This window comes from Nelumbo lutea, chromosome 1, assembly GCF_056320005.1.
Source record: "Nelumbo lutea isolate HS-2025 chromosome 1, American lotus-T2T, whole genome shotgun sequence".
NCBI classification, from domain to species: domain Eukaryota; kingdom Viridiplantae; phylum Streptophyta; class Magnoliopsida; order Proteales; family Nelumbonaceae; genus Nelumbo; species Nelumbo lutea.
In genome coordinates this window covers 124,819,425-124,841,300 of record NC_142684.1, presented here as the reverse complement: position 1 = coordinate 124,841,300, position 21,876 = coordinate 124,819,425, and the positions used below count along the sequence as shown (strand labels likewise).

Below are 21,876 nucleotides of genomic sequence, written 5' to 3'. Positions count from 1 at the left end.
GGCTGCAAGGAGCTTCCCGACCTCCTCATCGACTATCCTCCAGTGCTCTGGGGCGAGGTTGCGTTTTTTCTCTCAAATGGGCCTGACTAAGGGATCGGTATTTAACTTGTGACTTAGGATGCGGACCTGGCAAACACATCTAAATTTTTAATTAAAAAACTTACCAACTGAGAGTGGAGCGGTTCCTCAATCGAAGCACCGATCTGGAGAGCCTTTGCTGGATCATTGCTGAGACCGGGATATGGATAGTCTCTTCCATTGGTGTAGATCGCTCTTCGGTGTACTCCATAGGTTGCTCGAGCTCGATGTCAACCTCTAGCTTGGCTTTCTCCTTGAGGGTGGCAACCCCTACTCCATAGTCCGTCGGGGACTTCATGGCCAAATAGTAGGTGGACACTACCACGCGTAGTGTGTGGGTAATGAGCCAACTTACTATGGTGTTGTATGGGGAGGGAGTTGCGACCACTGGGAATGTATGCTCGAATCTTACAATGTTGGGCCATGTGCCGACCTCTACGGGTACTGAGACTCGACCTAGAGGCCTGACCTCTTCGCCGCTGAAACCTACCAAGGGATTATTTGTCGGCTTAAGATCACTTTCTTGGAGCTAGAGCTTCTCGAAGGTGTCCTTGAGTAGAATGCCGGCCGAACTGCCCGAATCCACTAGGACGCACTTCACTTCGAAGTCATCCAGTCTCATCGTTATCACCAGGGCATTGTCATGGGGGTACAGGATCCCACATGCATCATCTTCTGTGAAGTAAATGGGATCTTCGAGCCTGGGTCACTTCGATGGATTCTGCTCTTCATGCTCTAGTTCGCGAAATGAAGCTTTACTCGCCGCTGAGGTGCAGCCCACAATGATGGATCCGCCAGTAATCATGTTGATTACTACGTGGATCGGCCTTTCTTTTGGTAATTACCTCTGTGGCTGCTCATTCTGCCTGCTACTGGACTCCAGAGCATTTCTTCTTTGCTCCTCCTACTGATCTGCTTGGTTTTTATTTTCTTTTTGTATAAAACTTTTCAGATATCTGTGACGGATGAGTTCTTTGATCTCGTCGTGGAGGTTTCTACAATTTTTTGTACTATGTCCGTGATCTTTGTGAAAGTGACAATACACGTTTCCGTTCTGGTAGCGGGGTCCCCCCTCAACCGAGGTGGCCACTTGACATAGGAGTCCTTGATTGCCATAAGGATTTCTCCTCGCTTCATGTTGAGAGGCGTGTAGCTTGTCTGTTCAACTGGCGGAATTCGGGAACACCGACCCGACATGTGAGATTGTGAAGGAGATCGACTCCCGGGCTTGTTTCCTCCCCTAGTTGGGGACTTGCTCTTTCTTCGCTTGGTGCCACCATTACATGTGTCATCACCTTCTCTTTTCCTTTATTCTACTGGATTCTCAGTCTTTTGGTTTATCTCTTCCTCAATCCTGATGAACTGATCGGCGAGCTTGAGGAATTCCGTGATGTCCTTCGGCTTATTGGCCACCACATGCCACTTAAATTCTCTGTGTGTTATACCTTTCTTCACCGTCGTGAGCCTCACTGATGGATCTAGATTGGGGATCTGCAAACAGGTGTCATTGAAGCGTTTGATGTAGCTTCTAATTGACTCCTCTTCTCTCTGAATTATGTTTAGGAGGCTTTCTTGGGACCTCAGACACTTCTTGCTAGTGGTGAAGTGCGAGGTGAACAATTTTATGAACTGTGCCCAACTTCTGATTGTCTCTGGCATGAGGTTCCTATACCACGTGCGAGCTACTCCTTTAATGTTGTGGAGAAGGCTACACACATGCAGGACTCGTCAGCCCCAGCTAGGTGCATCTGGGATGGAAGGAGTCTACATGATCATTTGGATCGAAGGATCCATCGTACTTGTCCAGAGGAGGAATTTTAAAATCTTTTGGCATAGAGGACGCCAGGAGCTCAAAGGATAGAGGAGACGACCCGGACAGGAATGGAGCAGTCTTTGTGGCCGCTGAGCTCGCCTCCTCTTTACCTTTCAATTGCTCTGGTTGGTTGGGAACGACAAGCTAGCTACGAGCTGTAGTTCGTCATGCCTTGTGATGTTTTTGTTGCTGCTTCCTGACCAGCTCCGCATTAGTGCTGCTGACTTCCGTATGATCTGGTACCATTCTGGCGCGGAGTGGCTCTAGGTGTTGAGCTTGGCTACCATGAACGGATGGGCCTTGCTTTGAGTGGTGACTTGTTTGTCCCTCCTGTTGCCGGACGAGACCTGACTCCTAAGAGGAAGTGGGACTTGGGAGGTCTCACCTTGGCGGGGAGAGTGATTATGCTAACGACGGCGGGGTTGATTCTGTTGCGCCGCCGGGTGCTGAGGTGGAACTGGTTGCGAATTCTACTGTAGCGGAGAGAACTATTACTGGTATTGTTGGTGGTAAAAGTGATGGAGGACTTGTTGCTGATAATGCTGGAACTGCTAGACCTGTTGCATTTGGAATTGAATGGCCCGAATGCAGTGTACTAGGTTGTCAAGTTGGGATTGCCCGACTCCAGGAGGAACTACAGATGGTTTAGCAAACGTTGCGCCGACTACAAGAGGGAGTGGCGCGTTCACTTGTGCAGTCGCTTAAGGCATGGTCAGCGTTGGGACCCCAGCCAGTAAGCGGTATGGTGAATTGACCGATGCAGACAAACGAGAATTGAGGCTGCCTCCCAGAGATGTTCACTTCGTTGTTTTGTCCGGTGTTGCTGGAGGAAGCCATGGATTTGATTCTGTTATTGATGGTGGAGAAAGGCCTTTTGTAGCATTTCCGACAGACGACGTCAAATGATGCTACGCAATCTAGCTGCTCCCTACTGCAGGTGATCTGGCTTCCAAACAGACAACGGATTAAGTTGGTCTACAAAAGTAGGATCAGAGAACCTGGGGTTGCTAGCCTGGCGAGGTCGCTCCGATGCTTAAGTTAGTATACTTGTTGCGAGCTTAAATAGCTTAAGAATGCAGAGAGCTAGAGAGCATAGAAATCACGCGTACCTTGAACCACTAGGGGTGGAGCCTTTATATAATTGAGTCCTCACGGGTTTTGCGGATCGGTTCCGAGATCATCGTCATGATAGGATCCGTTTCTGCGTAAGTTGGAAGATAATGCTGCCAACCGATAGGGTTCAACAATTCTGCCCTAATCGGGCAGGGAGATAATGCTAGCTGTTACGCGGTGTGATCCCGTGAGGCCCGGGATCCGTTGGACGGGTTTTCGGGATCACCACGTAGTGGCATGTCAGTATCCTCGAGCTGATGTTTTTAAGTCCCGAACTGGGTTGTGCCGAAGTGCCTTGGCATCGAGGTGTTCTTGTTGCGATCTGGTACCGAGGCGATCTCGTCTCAAGGTGGCCTTGTCCCGAGGTCACTTTAGCCCAGGGTGGTTGGGCACCCGAACTCGATCTATTGCGGACTGGTTATGATAATCCGAGTTGTCATCTCTTGGTCAGGTTGTGCCCACGTGTCCCCTCTTTAATAGGTCAGGCCAAATCACCCTTCATCAATATCCAAAATTATCTCTAATTTAGTAGAGAACTTCTCTCCTAAATTATCTCTAATTCTTAATTATCCTCTCCCCTACTTTTTATCTATATCTATATAAAAAAGAAAGTTTGGATTAAAAAATTTAAGAATTATTTAAATTTTCTAATAAAATTTTACAATAACTTTAACATATTTATTAAAAACATACAAAATAATTTTATATTTTCACAAAATATATGACGAACTAACAATTTAAATTATGTTTTTCCAGATTATCAATTTAAATGTTTTTCAAATATTTAATAATATGTAATAGCTTTAAATAAATTAAATTCAAATAAAAAATTTAAATATTTTATAGATTATTTAAATATTTATCATAACTGGATTTTAAATAGCTAAAATAATAGAATTATGTAATAAATTTAAAAAATTTCTTCAAAGTAGAAAAATAATTATAACATAATATTGAAATTAATAATAATTTAATATATTAGAAAATTAGTATGAAATTATGTAATATTAGTATAAATTATGATTTTATGGATAATTAAATTCAATAAATAATTAAAATTTTAAAATCTGAATATTTTACATATTATTTAAGCATTTAAATAACTAAATAATTTAAATAACAAAATATTTAACATAACTAGATTTTAAATGGTTAAAATGAAGAAATTATGTAATAAATTTAAAAAAATTCTAAAAAGTAGAAAAGTAATTTATAACATAATATTGAAAATAATAATAATTTAATATTTTTGCATAATATTGTAAATAACTAATTTCACTTATATCAAGTAATAATTCGAGAAAATAACTTTCAAAAACATTAATATTTATTTATAATAATTTTAAACTCTTAATCTGTATTTTTTATCTAATTATATATACTAAATTAATATTTATTATATTTCATTAATTATTTATTATTTTTTGTGATAAATGTATTTTCAATGATTATCTATAAATTTATTTTGTTCTGTTATTTCACAAAAAGCTTTCAATAATTATTGGAGATTAAACTACTATCATTGAATTTTTTAAATTTAATTTATTGTACTTATTGTATTTTTCTTATAACTGATTGATTAATTAATATTTATTAGAGATTAAACTATTATTTGAGATTATACTATTTATTGACTAAGTTCATATATTTTTAATAGTTATTATACTTTTGTAATTATTGTAAAATTTCATTATCAATATATTTTCAATAATTGCGTGTTTTTGCTATAAATTTTTAATAATTATTGGAGATTAGACTATTGTTATTTATCGGAGATAAGACTATTAATTTAGCTAAAATTATGAGTGTTCATAAGTTGGTTCGGACTGGTCATATGCTATTTGGCCAACCAAATTGACCTATTCAGGTTGGGGAGTTGGTTAGCTAAAGCCGATGATTAACCATTTGTGAAAATCGACCCACTCAAGTTGTATCGGTTTGGGTCGGTTTTCACAAAAGGTCAATTGGTTCAAAAGATTTAAACTTAAAAATTTAATTTAATTTTAAAAGTTATAATGCAATTGTAGCTACATGGTGGTTACTTAGACCATCAGAACAGAGGAGGTGTCAAACTAATACTATGTGAATGCCTATAATGAGTCCATAAGTCATTGCTCATCTATGATGAATTTATAATTCATCACACATTTGTGATAAACTCATAGCTGAAATAGGTTGTAATGAACTTTGGACCTATGCGGACATACGATAAGTTTAAATCCATTGCAGAACTGTGATGAACTACGGACTTGTGATGAGTTTAAAGTCATCATAGAATTGTGATAAGCGTAGACTCCCACAGATCAGAAACAAATAATAAAAACATGAGCGTCATTAAATAACGCGCATGACGGGACACCCCATGAGCCTAATGAGGGTGTGCAAGTCAAATAGTGATGTCACCCATGCCATGTCTTTTTAAAAGGGCCACGAAAGGAAGTAGCACATAAGACATGTGGCAAAACCCTAGCAGTGTTACCTAACAACTGGCACCAAATCCAAGATTCCCTTTCCTAATGGGAACCAAACACTTTTGGCTCCTTCCTTTCGGGACCTCAGGATCCCTCCTTATAAATATGGGTCCAATTCATAAAGAGATAATCATTCTATCACCTCATTTGCCCTAACCTTTAGCCTACCTCCTACACTCAGCTTTACTTTCTCCTTCAAGGAGACTCCCGTACATAGCCTTAACCACCTTACTCACAACAATTATTAAAAAATAAATTTAAAAATTAGATTTATGAAATGAAACATTTTAGACTAAGAAATATGGGAAATTTATCACTTTTTCATATTAAAAATTACTTTTAAAATGTGAAATATATATAATATCCATGGTTAGGTCATTCAATTTTGGTCGGTTTACAAATGGCCAAAGTGAAACTGATCCAAAATGTCTAACAAAACTCTGTGAAATATATATAATATCCATGGTTAGTTTAATATGGTGATTATATAACATTAGAAATGCTTTGAAATGCCTAACAAAACTCTGTACTTTTTTATTTTTTGTTTCAATATTTTTTAAATATTTATTATTCAATTATGACATGATGAATTTCTTTGAAAAGTTGGCCCATTGACCCATCTTTTAGATAAGAAAATAGTTTTGCTTTTGTACCCGTTTTAAATTATATATTTCATCTACATTACATAAATAATTTTTAATTATCAAACTTAATTTTTGCTTGACATAATTAATATATATTTTATATATTCTTTTGACTACTTGTACTTTTTAAATATTTATTATTTAACTATCATATCATCAATTATTCCATTTGACCTAAATGACTAACCCATGACCCAAAAAAAAAGTTTGATTTCTAGGTTGACATTAAATTTTGTATTGCATTTTCATTATTGATAAAATTATATCTTATATATAATATTTATTTTTGTTCAATATAATAAATGTATAATATTATAGATGTACCCAATATTTTATTTTTTATAAATATATAACATTATATCTTATGTACAAAATTTATTCTTGTGATTCTTCGTATTTTCTGTTTTTAAATTTTTTATTATTTGACTATGACATAATTTCATTTCTAGGTTGATTTTAATTTTAGTATTCCATTTTCATCATTTATAAAATTACTTCTTACATTTAATACTTATTATTTTCCGGTATAATGAATATGCAATATTAGTGGTGTGCCCAATTTTTTTAATTTTTTGTATTATATTATTTATTTATTTTATTTTTTATCATTTAATTATGACATTATTTATTAACGCATTTGACCCCAAATGGTTGAATTGCTTACCCACCACCAAGAGGGAAGAAAATGATTTTGTTTTCAAATTAATTTTAAAAATATTTATTTTTATATTATTAAAATTAATGTTGTGAATTTAATAATGAGAAAATATATCTTAAATATAGGATTTAATAAGAAAATATACCTTAGATATGCGATTTAATAAGAGATAATAGGAAAACAATTTTACTTTCAATTGGTTTTAAATTTTAAATTCCATTTCCATCATTAATAAAAAAACATTTCTTATTTATCATCAATGTTTTCAACATGTTGATCTGACCGATTGAACCATCACTCGGCCTTGATCATGGGTTTGGTTTTTTTGAAACTTCCCTTTTCAATTAAATGTCGTCTAAACCAAGCAGTTCAACCACTATCATATTCGACCCGGTAACCAGGTTGCAGGTTGTGCACTTAATTATGTTCCAACTTTTGAAAGCCATAACTTTTTAATATCTATACATCCCAAGGGCCTTAGGTGCCTTGCCTTGCTATTTTCGTGAAAAATCCATTTTTTGGCCCCAAATTGTAATTTTAATATTTTTATAATAAAAAAAATAAAATCTGAATTATAAAACATAAATAAATGTTAAATAATACATATATTATATGTAATATACGTAAAATATAACTATAATATATGTAAAACATAATTATTCTATTTATTGATAAAATATGTATTTTTATACACACATATAGTGTTTGACTTGTTTGACCTTGATAATCAAACCGATGACTTGTGACATAAAGGTAAAAGCGGGTCGACCTCCGGGTCATACTTATCGTTTTTATAAATATGATAAACATTGTTTATCATACTTATTGTATGATGTTAAAAATGTTCTCATTTTTTTTTTAATTTTTATACTTTTAAATTTTAGTATTTAATTGTAACAAAATGAATTGGCCCATTTGACCCAAATGGTTTTATGAAAACACTATTTTTTTTCTAGGTAGATATTAAAAATATAAGTTTTTTTATGTTATTGAAATTATTAATTTTATTTAATTATAGAATTGATGATGAGAAAAAACAAAAAAGCCTTAAATATATGATTCAATGAAGATGAATGCAAATTTATACCTTAAATGTTGGATTCAATGAGAGAATTGAATACATTGAAAATCTTAAAATTACCTCTTTTCAACCCATTTAATATCAATAGCCAACTACTCTATTTGCCCTCATTTTTTATTGATAAATTTAAATATAAAGGGAATAAATTTTGTCCTCAAAAAATTCCAAAAACATTGTTGAAGCTATTCATACTTTTTAAAATAGTATAGATATATCAGTCACATGATGCCACATGTGAACAGAGTGTGATGGAAAATTCACGATAAGGGACAATTTAAATAATTGTCAGAAAAATTAAGAATAATTTAAGACTATCTAAACATCTAAACAATAAGAATATTTTAAGAATACTTTAAAATATTTGCCCTTCTCTCTCTCTCCCCTTATAGATTTTCTTTTCAGTAATAATACTGGAATTACGTCTATAGCACCCAATAAGAGGATCATAGCATGGATCTGAGGATTATTTTCAAAAAAAAAAAAATAATCAGGGCACCTTAAAAATTCAAAAGCACACCAGGAATTGACCCGATAACTGACATGACAACTACCTCTTCAGGCACAAAGGGCAAAAGCAAAAGAAGGCATACGGCATAACGATAGAGAATCAGGGCACCTTGAAAAGAACAATTGCAAAAGACCGATATAGGGTAGAAAAATAGAATAATTGCTCTTATGATTCAACATTTCTTTGGTTTACATAAACAACGGAAGCTCCTAATTTACCATAAAAATGTTGTATTGAACAAGAGCCCTAATTTCCTCTTGGCCAGTTACATGGTAAAAGTTATTGGAATACAAACCAGAATTTCATTCACCCACTAAATATAACTTTTTCTTGCAATCTCGGTAAACATACAATATGCTGCATACAAATATACATGACACACTAATCTACGATTGATGCAAACTTCTGCTAATCTCTGTGATCGAAGGGTAAATCAGACAGAACTTCAAAAATGTACATATATGTCAAGTTGTCTCTCTAATCCAGTTGAACAGCTATATAAGAATAAATAGATGGAAAAAAAGAACCAAGGAAATTCATACAACAAGAGTACAATTTAATAATGCACTTCTCAAGTTCAAAACGAGGTGAATCTCTCTTATCCATTTTACTCAAAACGTTTTATTTCTAGATGTACAAGTAGAAAAATAAGCTCAAAGCTTTCACATGGACGTGATATTGATAGAATGCAGCTCATTTTCCTCTTTGATCTGGTATTAGCCACTCATTCACTGCAAAAATAAACGATGAAATTGTCCTTCTTCTTTAATCTCACTAAACATTAAGTTGAAATGCTATGGCTCCTCATCTAGTTTTTGTACCTGAGAAGCATCTCGGAGAGATGTCCAAGAATCAATTGGAGCACAACACTTTGACTCGAAGTCATGACATCCTGAAGACACAAGGCAACACAACTGATTAAACAAACTTCACATATATCACGACCCATCTTTAATGCTCAGGATATGCATACAAAGGTTAATGGCTTGTGCTTAGTGATCAGCTCAGACACATTTCACGTCCCTGATAATCCATATATCCTCAGTAAACAAGTTTCTTGCACCAACGAAGAATGCTGAAAAGTTTTGGCTCAAGAATGTTCTTAACTGTTCGTTTCCTTCGTTTTGCTTCTTCAAGATCAAGAGTTCTATATGCAAGAGCAAGCAAATACATTGCAGGATGGAGTCTCCTACACATAAGAAGGAATCATGACTTGGGAACACATTAATAATCATTAGCATTCCAATTAGTATCGAAGAAAATCCCATATCTTCTACTTATAATTAGATTAATCACTGGATACCAACAAGATGTTTGTAGATTGACCAGAATGATATGCCCAGTTGCCCACTTAGATCAATGTCTAGACAACATTTGCAAGTACCTGAAGACTTATGTTACGTGAAATGCATAAAAAAAATCATAGCTAAAACCAACATGGATCTCAACCCAAAGCAAAAGACTGAACTGTCTAAACTCTGTAACTCTGGCATCCTGAAGTTGACGTGTCAAAAGTTAAAAGTTAGAACTTGTTTGACTTGTCTTTGTTGTCATTACATGAGGTTATCTATTACCTATACAACATGTCAGGATTCCATAATATGGACCTGAATTGGGAAAGGTATGGCTGATTTATTGATAGCTAATGTTTTAACTATGCCATTTTCTACTTTTTGGGTTACTGGGGTGTTGAATTATGGTATTATTACTTTTAACATTGCGGATAGGTATAAAAAGTTTTGCTTTCTTTCTAAAAGTTATTGTCAAACTTATAATGGATCAAAACTGTTTTTTAACGGAAAAAAAGACTTTTTGGAGATTTTAGTTTAAGGAAACAAATCCATACAAAGTCCAGAGCATTGTCGCGGAAGGGGATTGTAAATTTTGGAATAACTTTTTCATTGTCTTCTTATTTGGTGTTGATGTCAGACCCTTTGGAGGTGAGATGCAACCTTTATAGGTGAAACATTACTCATACTGACTCTAGACCAAAAGTTTATTTTGAGTTTTTGACTTGATGAACCAGCCTTAAGCCCTATAACTTTCCACCCTAGATACAGCCTGATTATTTCCTAAAGTGATTCTTAACATTCTCTATGGAGACTGCATTGTTGGCTGTTGGTGATTGTTACCTGCATCACCTTAACAATGGAAGAAGAGAATGTTGAGCAATCACTGAACCAAGCATACCTAAAATGACAGTAGCCAAGGAGAGGATCTTGAAATGTAAACCAAATGGTAGCCTCAGCAGGCAACAAGATGAGGTTAGGCTGACTGACATGGTTGGGTCATTGACATAGAAGACATACGTTATACCATTGAGGAGTGATGATATGAAATGGTGCTAGCTGCTAGTTGAAAACTCTAAAAGGGACGAGGTGAATGCTGAAAAAGGGAATGGGTTGGAATAATAAGAACAGAATTCAATCACTAACAAATGTGTCAGAAAATATGACTCTCTAAAGACTGGAAGTTGTTGTAACTCCCTACCAGTAAATCCAGAAAAATTAAAGCAATGTTTAAACATGGTCTAACAATAATACTTACTTTTCAGGTAGTTCAGTTGTATCAAAGCCATGCCACAGTCTTTGGGAAGGTACTGTCCTCCCTTTCTTATCTCGTCCAAATGTTTCAACATACCAACCACCAATGTCATGCATGCTGCAGCGAGGTTCAAACAGCCAAAATCTGCAGAATGAACATGTTCCAGTTTTTTTTTTTTTGAAACAGGTAAAGTAATCAAGAACATTTGCCAGTTTAAAACATAAGAATTATAGTAACCAAGAATTCTAAAAGACTCATGTTGAGAATGGCTAGACAGGGGTGTTTTTTGTTTTTTCTCCTTTCTTATACTCTCTCAGTATTTGGGCACCCATATAGGGGAATTCTTGTAATTATTATTTTCTCAGATTATAATGTATTTCTTTTGAGGGTGTGAACAGTGAAAACACACAACTCTCGACACTTGCTCTCTTCTTCCCCTTCTCTTCTCTTCTCTTCTTCCTCTCTTGAAACCCTAGTTTCTACAACTTGGTATCAGAGTGGGTAGAAGCATCTGGGAGTTGTTCTCTGCTGATATCCTACCCAGAGGTGAACTGCTGATGTCAGACCGCTGCCGGATGACGTCAGCAGTCCGTACAGGTGCCGACAACAGTCTATGAAACCAGCACAATTTGATTCGCCCTGATTTTAGAAAAATTTTGTTATGACTCTTGTCATCATATGAAGCTTCTATGATTTTTGGTGGACTTTTAAAGGAAAAAATCGCAGAAATTCTAGATCTGATGTCAAGCCATGTACAGCAGGTTTAATGATATTTTTCTGCTATAAAACCTAGACCATTCAGGCCGTTTTTCAATTTGGGATTGACAGGAAGTGGTCCCATAATTTTTTGAGCACTGTGATTTTTGGGAGATTTTTTTCTCCTTTTATTTTGCTGCCAACCTAGTTTTTTCAGGCTTCCTTTGGTTCTTAACCGTGTCGTAACCTGGTTTTTGGGTCTAGAACCTCGATTAAAGTGTTGGGGGTCCTTTTTGGTTGGTGAAAAAGTGTCTTAGAATATGGAATCATCTAATGATTTTCAGATGGTCCCCGACATGCTCTTGGGAACTGCAAATATTTCCAATGGTATGATAACTACTGTTAAACTGGACGGAACTAATTTTTTAGAGTGGTCTTAGTCTGCTAAACTTACCATTACTGAGAGGGGTAAATTGGGATTCATGGCTGATTTTCTCAATGCAACCTCATTTTGCTCGAAATTACATGTTTCTTCCATTTGCCAAAAATATCTGGGATAGGGTGGTTGGTACTTATTCCCAAGTTAACGATACTGCTAGAGTGTATCAGCTTTGGAGGGAAGTTTGCAGTATGCGTCAAGGGGAGAGATCTGTTGCCATGTATTTCTCTTCCCTACAGTCTATTCAGGAAGAAATGGATCACTTGAAATCTCTAGTTTGGAAGGACCCTGAAGATGGTGAGCAGTATCGGAAGTACATAGAGGAGAATAGAGTCTTTGAATTTTTGGCAGGTTTAAACCCAAAGTTTGATTTCACCAGGCAACACATTCTTAGTGCAGGTGTTGTCTCTCTTGCTACTGCTTACTCTCTTGTACAAGGGGAAGAAAGTCGAAGAATTGCCATGATGCAATCCTTTGTGAGTGATCATTCTACATTTATGTCATCATGACCCAAGCAAAATACTAGCAAACATCCCATTGTAGAGAAAAGGATGTTATTTGTGAGTACTGCAAGAAGCCCTCAGAGGTGTTTAACTCCTCTAATGTGATGGACAAACTCAAGAATATATTGTTGTAGCTAGAGAAGCGTGGTACATCCTCCTCACCTGGGGCCAGTGCCCATATAACTGGCATGCCTTCACATTTTACCTCATGCCTTCACATTTGATTTTGTGTCCAAATTGAATTTTGAATGTGAAGTTTGCCATTTATCCAAACAATGTAAAAACACATATTTTGCAAACAGTAAAAGAAGTAATGTTGCTTTCCACTTGATCCATACTGATGTTGGGGCCCATATGCTGTCCTTTGTATGGGGGGTTACAAATATTTCATTCTCTTCATTGATGACTACAGCCGGTATACATGGTTTTATTTGATGAAAAGTAGATATGAAGTTTCTATGATTGTTTAAAATTTCATGAATATGGTCGAGACACAATTTGAGAAAAGAGTTAACATAATAAGATCTGACAATGCGAAGGAATACTTTGAACATCACTTGCATAGATTTCTTGAAGACATGAACATTATTCACCAAAGTTCATGTAGTCATACTCCACAACAAAATGGGGTGGCTGAAAGAAAAAAATAGGCATGTGGTTAAAGTCGCTCAAGGCTTATTGTTCCAAACTCATGTTCCAACTCATTTTTGGGGTGATGTTGTTGAGACAGCTGTATGTCTCATTAACAAACTCCCATCAAGGGTCCTTAACCTTCATTCTCCTCATCAACTACTCTTCCCTAATGAACCTCCTTTTAATCTACCCCTTAAGGTCTTTGGTTGTGTTTGTTTTGTTCATGATATGAGTCCTTCCCGGCGCAAGTTTGATCCTAAATCGGTTAAGTGTGTATTCCTTGGTTACTCTCTAGTCCAGAAAGGCTATAGATGCTTTGATGCTCTCTCTGGCAAGAGATATGTTTCTAAGAATGTTACATTTTTTGAATCCTCTTCCTTTTTCCAGTCACCTCGTCCTTCTCTTCAGGGGGAGAATGCAAGTAAAGATCGGACTCCCTTTTACCTTCCTGTTCCTACCTTTATTCCTTCATCTCTTCCTACCTCTATTCCTCCTCCTCCTATGTATCGACCTCGGTTCTGGCAACCATTTTTCATCAGGTGCAATAAGAGGGTGGCTCCTGAAGCAGAATGGCCATCACAATCTGATTCCCTAGACTCAGATAATCTTGAACCTCCTGACAATCCTATTATTGATTCTAACATTGATCTTCCTATTGCCATTGAAAAGGGAAGAGGACATGTAGAAAGTATCCTATCACTAACTATGTGTTTTATGATGCTCTTTAACCTTCCTATTGTGCCTATATTTCTGCTATCTCTTCTGTTTCCGTCCCTCGCAGTGTTACAGAGGTAATGCGGTGCCCCCACTAGAAGGAAACTATGAACCAAGAAATGGAGGCCCTAATAAAGAACCAAACTTGGGAGGTTGTTCCTTGCCCCAAAGATAAGATTCCTATTGGGTGTAAGTGGGTTTATACTATTAAGCGCAAGGATACACTCAGACTTATGGCATTGATTATCTGGAAACCTTTGCTCCAGTTGATAAAATGAAATCTATTCGTGTGATCATGTCTCTTGCCGCCCATTACCCGTGGCCTTTATATCAAATGGATGTAAAGAATGCCTTCCTTAATGGGGACTTACAAGAGGAAGTGTATATGGACTTACCACCTGGGGTAAGTTTCCTAATAGTGATAGAAAAGTGTGCCGCTTGAAGAAGTCTTTGTATGGGCTAAAACAATCTCCAAGAGCATGGTTTGACAGGTTCAGGAATGCCATATTAAAGATTGGTTTTTCTCAATTTCTGGCTGACCACACCTTATTTATTAGAAGAGTTGATGGTAGAGTAACAATGTTGATAGTATATGTTGATGGCATTGTTGTGACAAGTGATGATATCACAGGTATCTCTCAGTTAAAGTCATCATTGCTTCTGAATTTGAGATTAAGGACCTTGGTGATCTCCGTTACTTTCTTGGCATTGAAGTTGCAAGATCCAAGAAGGGGATTTTTCTGTCATAAAGGAAATATGTACTTGATTTGCTTTATGAGGTTGGAAAATTAGGGTGTTAAGCCTGTAGAAACTCCAATTAATCCCAACCACAAGTTGAACTCTATTGAAGGAGAAGTTCTTCCAGAGATTGGTGGGATGCATTCTATGTCTTTGTTTGACTAGACTTGACATTTCCTATGTTGTTGGAGTGGTTAGCCAATATATGCATGAACCTAAGACATCTCATATGCAGGCAATTAACAGAATTTTAGCCTACCTGAAAGGATCCCTTGGCAAAGGGATGTTGTATTCCAACCACGGCCATCTAAAGATTGAGGCTTACACAGATGCTAATTAGGCAGGGTCCATCGATTATAGAAGATCTACATCCGGTTATTATGCCTTAGTTGGAGGCAATGTAGTTTATTGGAGAAGTAAGAAACAATCTATGGTTGCTTGTTCTAGTGTTGAGGCAGAGTACAAGGCAATGGCTCATGGAGTGTTTGAACTACTTTGGTTGAAGACCTTATTGACTGAGATGGGCATCCAAGCAGATGTTCCAATGAGACTATATTGTGACAATCAAGTAGCCATAAATATTGCTCACAATCTTGTCTAACATGATCGTACAAAGCATATTGAGGTGGATAGGCACTTTATTAGAGAAAGAATTGCTAGCAGGGAGATTTGCCTTCCTTTGGTAAGGTCAGAAGACCAACTATTTGATTGCCTCACTAAGGGTGTTCACCATCCAAAGTTTGTTAAGAACCTTGCCAAGCTGGGCATGATTGACATATATGCTCAGCTTGAGGGGGAGTGTTGAGAATGGCTAGACAGGGGTGTTTTTGGTTTTTTCTCCTTTTATATACTCTCAGTATTTGGGCACTCATATAGGGCCCTTCTTGTAATTATTATTTTCTCATATTATAATGTATTCTTTTGAGGGTGTGAACAGTGAAAACACACACCTCTCAACACTTGCTCTCTTCTTCCCCTTCTTCTCTTCTCTTCTCTTCTCTTCTTCCTCTCTCTTGAAACCCTAGTTTCTACAATTACTGTAGAAAGTGTGTTAAATTCCAATGCATAATATTTATGGCTATCTACAGTATCAATTTGATCTTGAGAGTGTAATAAAAGTGCAAGGAGCAATTTGCGCCTAAGGCGCAAGGCAAGTTGCGTGCCTTTTGAAGCAAGGCGCCAAAATACAAAAGGTGCCAAAAAATAAAAAATGCAAACATAATATTAATAAAAAAATATAAACTTAAATTTTAAAATAAATGATTTAAAAAGAATATTATCTAAAACTAAAATACATAAACATGACATGTAAAGTGTATTAAAATGAAAATTTACAAAATAAAGTCAAACATACAAAACATTTTCAAGCATGTAAAACCCACAATCTCTTTTTTCCTCTATTGCATTACTTCAAGTAGCTACTGTGATGTAAAAAATATTGCATTCCTAATTATGAGCTGCCTTTGTACCATTGCCCCTCAAGGAATTGAGGCAAGCCCAAAAAAGTCCATTTTAGGGTCTTAAATTCATAATTCTCACACAAAAAAATAATGGTTTTATAATTTTAATTGTCTTTTAAGAAGATATTTTATTAGGATGAATGAATGAACAACATTAGCAAATAGGGGGTACTTGAAGCTTTGGTGAGCAAGCGCAAAATTTAAAAAGGCGCACCAGGCGTATGCCTTTTGAAAGTGTTGCACCTAGGATTAGGGGTGAATTCGAGCCGAGCCAAGCCAAATATCTAGCTATTTGAGCTCAACTTGCCATTAGGTATGAGGCTCAAGCTCGAGCTTGATTCAAGCTAGAGACTTGATCTCGAGTTTAGCTCGAGTCAAAAGCTCATAAGCTCAAACTCGACTGTGAGACAAATGTTTTATAAAAATAAAAAAATTATATTTTTTTATTTGACACTTAAAAAATTAAGAATTATAAAAACTAGTTATTATTGTTATATATAAAAAATAAAAATATTATATATAACATTTTTATTTTTTATTTATATATTATTTTCTATGTGTAATATTTTTATATTTATTATTTTATATGCATAATATATATTATTTTCTATATGCCTAATAAAGCTCGCTTAAGCTTGTGAGCCTCACGAGCCGAGCTTCACTCGAAGCTCTGTTTAATAGATTGAGCCAAGCTCAAATAGCTAATGAAAAGCTCGGTCTGGCCACCCCTACCTAGGCAAGGCACATACCTTAAAATGCGTCTCACCCATACGCCTAGGTGCCAATGTTGTCAAAATGTTACTATTTATGATACAATTCATGATTTGAATCACGAATTCCAAGGGTTTCGATTCAAATCTTATGTCCGAATCCATAAGATTTTTGCTTGAATCCAACGATTTGGTTCATAAATCTTATGATTTATACGATTCAAATAAATTCAATTAAGAATTAGTTCTCTACTTTGTTATGCTTTGGCTTATATTTAGTTTTGTCAAGGGAAATTTTTTTAAATCCCTTACTAGAAAATGATTTATTTACATTATTTAAGACTAGAAATTGAGTTTATTTTCCATCATGTGTAGGTTAAAGCGCCATTTTATCTGGATTTGTTTGACTTTCAAGTCAAACATGATTACATCATCTCAGGCTTCTATTGTATAAGTGGTAAATTCTATTATTTTAGATACATATAGATTAAAAATTGGGTAAAGTCACCTTCCAATATATATTTAGCCTTTAGTTATATCTATATTTAATTTTTTGACAAGTTTATAAAAAATAGAAATAATCTTACGATTTATGATACGATTCACGATTCGATTCAATTCAACTTTCTCTACGATTTACGATACGATTACGATTTTCAAAACATTGCTAGGTGTGGCTTTTAAATCACTGGTACAACTAGGCAACTTTACAACATAACTAAGTTTTCTGAAATATCTGCCAACACTATGGTTTTAAAAACCAACCCGGAAACTGAACCTCTTTGGCCACCGGTTCCTGGGTCAAATGGTCTGACCATCTGGTCCGAACCCTGGTTGGATGGTTTTGGGGTCCAAAATCGGACCTGGAGCCATGACCAATTCTTGGATCAACCGGTCCAACCATACGGTCTGGTCCATTTTTCAAAACCATGGCCAACACAATTGAGCCCACCTTGGATAAAATGAAAATGATAAACACCAAGGTTAAACAATTAAACTGAGTCATTTTCATTCAAATGATTTTAACGCATTTCTTAATGTTTTTGGGGAATTGATCCGCCTACCTGCTAGGCAGTAACTGGGCTCTACTGCATCTACATTCGCAAACAGAAACATCATCTCTAACTTGATACCAATGCATATGCTTCACCTGAAACAGAATTTCAACTACAAAAGTATCAGAAAAAAATTCACTTGTTATAAACACATATCCAGACATTCACATGGAAACACATACAATATACATTTGCAGAAAAAGACACTACTGTAGTTTTTTGTTTGTTTGTTTTTTTTTTTTTTTGTATGGTACTAAATCAGGTCACACAGAAATGGATAAATTGACAGCTGTTAAATATTTTTTTATGCTATCCAAGTGATAAACCATTCACTAGTGCCAATCATTGCTAGCCAAGTCCATTGACCCACAAATTTGTGGGGTCTGGGCCAATGTTTTTTGTCTAGGTCATATATATGTGTTTCTTTAGGCCTAGAAAACCTGTGTGCCCACTCCAGACTTATAAAGAGGCCCTCATTCCACGTTCTAGGCCCATGGTTCACCATCCTTGCTTTGCCAGGCAAACAACCTATTTCTGTCACATGGAGAAATTCCATGGCTGATCCAACTTGCTCATTGAGGGTCAGCTATGTATTATTCCCTACACAGTAAACAATAGCCTCTATCCCACCTTGTATTGGAGTTCATAGAAGTTGACAAATTTCAGTATATTCAAATCTAAAAATATGCTTAAAGATGCTTACAAAGAAAGGCTTATTTTGGCAACATGGCAAGGAGTCCTAAGTTCAAGATTTCCTAATAATAGGTAGAGCAGGCAAGCTGAATATATGATCCTTTTTGAGCTCCAGCCATATTTCCACATCAAAGATTCCCAGGTCATTAAAATGACCTGACTAGCAGAGTCATCCCCTTGGGAATATACAGAGGTTCCAATTTTTTTGGACAAGGCCATTGTGACTCTGCCCCTGGTTTTGGCAATTGATCCAATGCTGAACCAAGAAAGGCTCTCTAAAACCCATGCAAGAGAAGCAGATAACAATACAATGCCAAGCAAACAAGCATGATGAAAGGGACAGACATTGAAGGATAACAATTATACAAACCAGCAATGTTCTATGTTTCATAATCATGTGAGTTTTTGTACCGCTGTTATTGTAGACAGAACATGAGCCTTCCTCTGGACTGGTCCCCAATCCGATTATTGTTCCCAATAGAATCCTAGATCTAATTGAACTGCCTGAAAAGGAGTTCATTGAAGGAGTTCTGCTAGCATATATTGGATCTTCATGTGAATTAAGAAAAACATGTATCTGGTCTTGAGAATCTTCATCATGAATATCATTGTAAGACTTTTTAGGAGGAATTCTAGTAGCTACAGCAACCACTTTCCCTGAAATATGCAGTTCTAAGTCTTTGTAAACATCTGAATCACAGCCTTTTTGATATCTGAATTGCATTTGTGGGTTCTCTTCCATGTCTGAAGATGGAGCATTCATCGAAAGCTGTATATGGTTGACAGAATGACAAATCCCATATGACTTAGACATAGAAGAAGCTAATTTTGCAGAATAAACATCTGATAATTCAGGAAACTTGTTGGGTATGCATACAATTCCCAAAAGATCACGCCCTGAAACCAAATGGAGTACCTCAGGGGTTCCAGATGTAGACCTTTCCTCAGCTTCGAAACATTCTGGAAGAAAGTCCATTGACTCAATTATGGGGCCATAGTAAGCTGCATGAATGGCTGAATAAAATTCCCCCTCAAGTATGTCAAAATACCCTGATCCAGTTACCGTCTTCTTCTGTAACAGAATGTCATTTATAGCAAACCTATACCATTTTAGCCATTCAACAACTTCCATATGCTTGGTTGTTGTTATATGAGTATCATACATGAACATAGCAGAACCTCTTTCTGGACGTTTTTGTAAAACCTCTCTTTGAGAGAATAGATACCTATCATAGCAAGCCCTCTTTTCAGAATCTGAAAGAATCTGCAATGGAACATTAACAAAAAAACGTTTATGTCAGAACTTCAATTTTATGCATGGTATACCATGAAATAGTGAATTACCAGTTCATATTCCCATGCTGTATGTGTATATGCATATATTCTCATTAATAAGATGAAAAGTCTTTCTAGGTTAGTTTGTCTAACCATCCATATTCTCATACACATGATTTTTTCTGTTATTTTTGGTGTATGTTTTACACAGTTGGACGACAAAAAGATGTTTTATTCCTCACTAAAAATGCTCCAAGATGGTGCATATTGCATAATTAAGAAAACCAAATAAAAGTTGGGATACTTTTTAAATGATGAAATTTACATAGATAAAAATGTGAGTCAATGATAACTCAAAATACTGCTAATAATCATGTCAAAATCAATCAACTCTTTTTTCTCAAACATGAATTTTCATACTAAGAAGCTATGTGAGAGTGACCTTCATTTTGAGGGGACAGAGCAAGGACCATTTGGTGCATCGTTACACCGGGAACATGTAGGGAATATAAAAGGAAAGAAACAGAGTCTAGAATGAAGTTTCTCCTCATAAAGATGAGCAAAAACCATTGCCTGAGACATACATCAATCTTGGGTGTATAGAAGAATAGAAAAGCTTTGAAGTTGAAGCATGGGAAAAACTCAAACAACTACATTGTTCCCCCCAATCCACACCATTTCTTATCAAGATTGTGAAATCTGCTTACTTGATCTATTAACAGAAAAATCAGATTTTTTTGGGGGAGTTCTCATCTATTCAGGCAAAACTTGATGAAATTGCTCTATTTTTTAGAGATTATTCCATTTACATAGGAGTATAGGACACCCACATATGAGTCACTTCCTGACGGTTCTAAAATGCCAACATCCAACTGATCCAAGAAGCATGCTTCACTTTGAAGCAAGGCCGAGAAGCTAATTTCATAAACTCATGCATATGATAATCGATTGCCTCAAATTCAATTAGTCATTGGGTTCTCACCCAAGTCGTTTCATGCTCAATGCACATAGCAAATTCGCCCTTTTTTCACCTCCAAACACTTGTCTCACTTCCCCTCAGTCAAATACTTTCTAACAGAGTAATCCATAGATTCTCTAACTATTCATATCCAAAAGAATGTTGTATCATTCCATACCAACTGCATAAGATAGGTTAATAACTATCTCAAGATGGAATCAAGATGAAACTTTTTACAATTTTAGAGCCGAAGTCAAGCGTACAATTATTAGAAAATAAAATTGGAGAAAAGAAAACAGGCAATGAAGAAAACAAGCATGCACCTTTATAGAAAATTCGAAACAGTACCTCATAAGCTGCAAGGATTTGAACGAATCGTTGGGAGGCCGTGGGATCGTTGTTGGAGCAAACAAGGTCCGGGTGGGTTTCTTTAGCCAATTTAAAGAAAGAAGCCTTGATTTCAGCTAAGGTACTGGTTTCTGAAACCCCCAACACGTCGTAAGCGTTCTTCCCCGAAAATTGCTTCGGTGTGGATGCTGTACTACTACTACTACTGAAACATTGTTTGCTACTACCACAAAAGAAGAGACAACATGCGTTGCTACAAAGTTTGTTGGATTTCAGAGAAATGGAAAGAATTGGATGGTAAAAGAATCCGAGCAAACTGGTTTCTGCGACACGCAGTGCCATTCTTGATTAATTACGATAAATCAGTTCTCCCTGCTACAACGATTTGGGCTCCGGAAGAGAAGCCGTGGATACATTTTTCATCGTTTTGTGACTTCGAGACGAGGATCGACACTCAACAGATTACAGACACAACACACAATACAGGGGCTCTAACATATCGCACCTCACACCGTCCTCACATTCGCGCAGAATGAATACGCGCCACGCGTCCTTAAAACGTGTGAGGTGCTTCCCTCTCACCACCCTCTCGCCCATACCGAATCGAACCCACGCTACACGCTGGTTCTCGAACTCGCTTACATGGACCGGGCCGCCACGTCTCTCTGGCCTCCGCAGTTCCCATCCTCCCTCTCCCTCTCACTCCCGTCCAGGGTCAGGGTCTTACCTTTCAACCGGCTAGTG

At 36.4% G+C, this 21,876-nt stretch overlaps 1 protein-coding gene across 10 annotated transcripts; it reads right to left on the bottom strand.

Annotated features, from left to right (window-relative positions):
- Positions 1-8,901: 8,901 nt before the first annotated feature.
- LOC148877339 (Chaperone DnaJ-domain superfamily protein) lies at positions 8,902-21,599 on the bottom strand. 10 transcript variants are annotated; one of them, XR_016113008.1, is made up of 7 exons: positions 21,133-21,599; positions 18,922-19,815; positions 17,868-17,953; positions 10,914-11,054; positions 9,340-9,555; positions 9,188-9,258; positions 8,902-9,097 (listed from the first exon to the last, which is right to left on the bottom strand). XR_016113008.1 is itself a non-coding variant. In XM_088985042.1 (7 exons), the coding sequence occupies exons 1-7, from the start codon at positions 21,472-21,474 to the stop codon at positions 9,091-9,093; spliced, it is 1,623 nt and encodes a 540-aa protein (XP_088841168.1). In that variant the 5' UTR covers positions 21,475-21,599; the 3' UTR covers positions 8,902-9,090. The 10 variants fall into 10 exon arrangements, 7 of the variants coding, with proteins under 7 accessions (XP_088841168.1, XP_088841176.1, XP_088841189.1 ...); XR_016113012.1 differs by lacking the exon at positions 9,340-9,555 and having other exon boundaries at positions 18,922-19,320; positions 19,468-19,815; XM_088985042.1 differs by having other exon boundaries at positions 9,474-9,555.
- Positions 21,600-21,876: the final 277 nt, after the last annotated feature.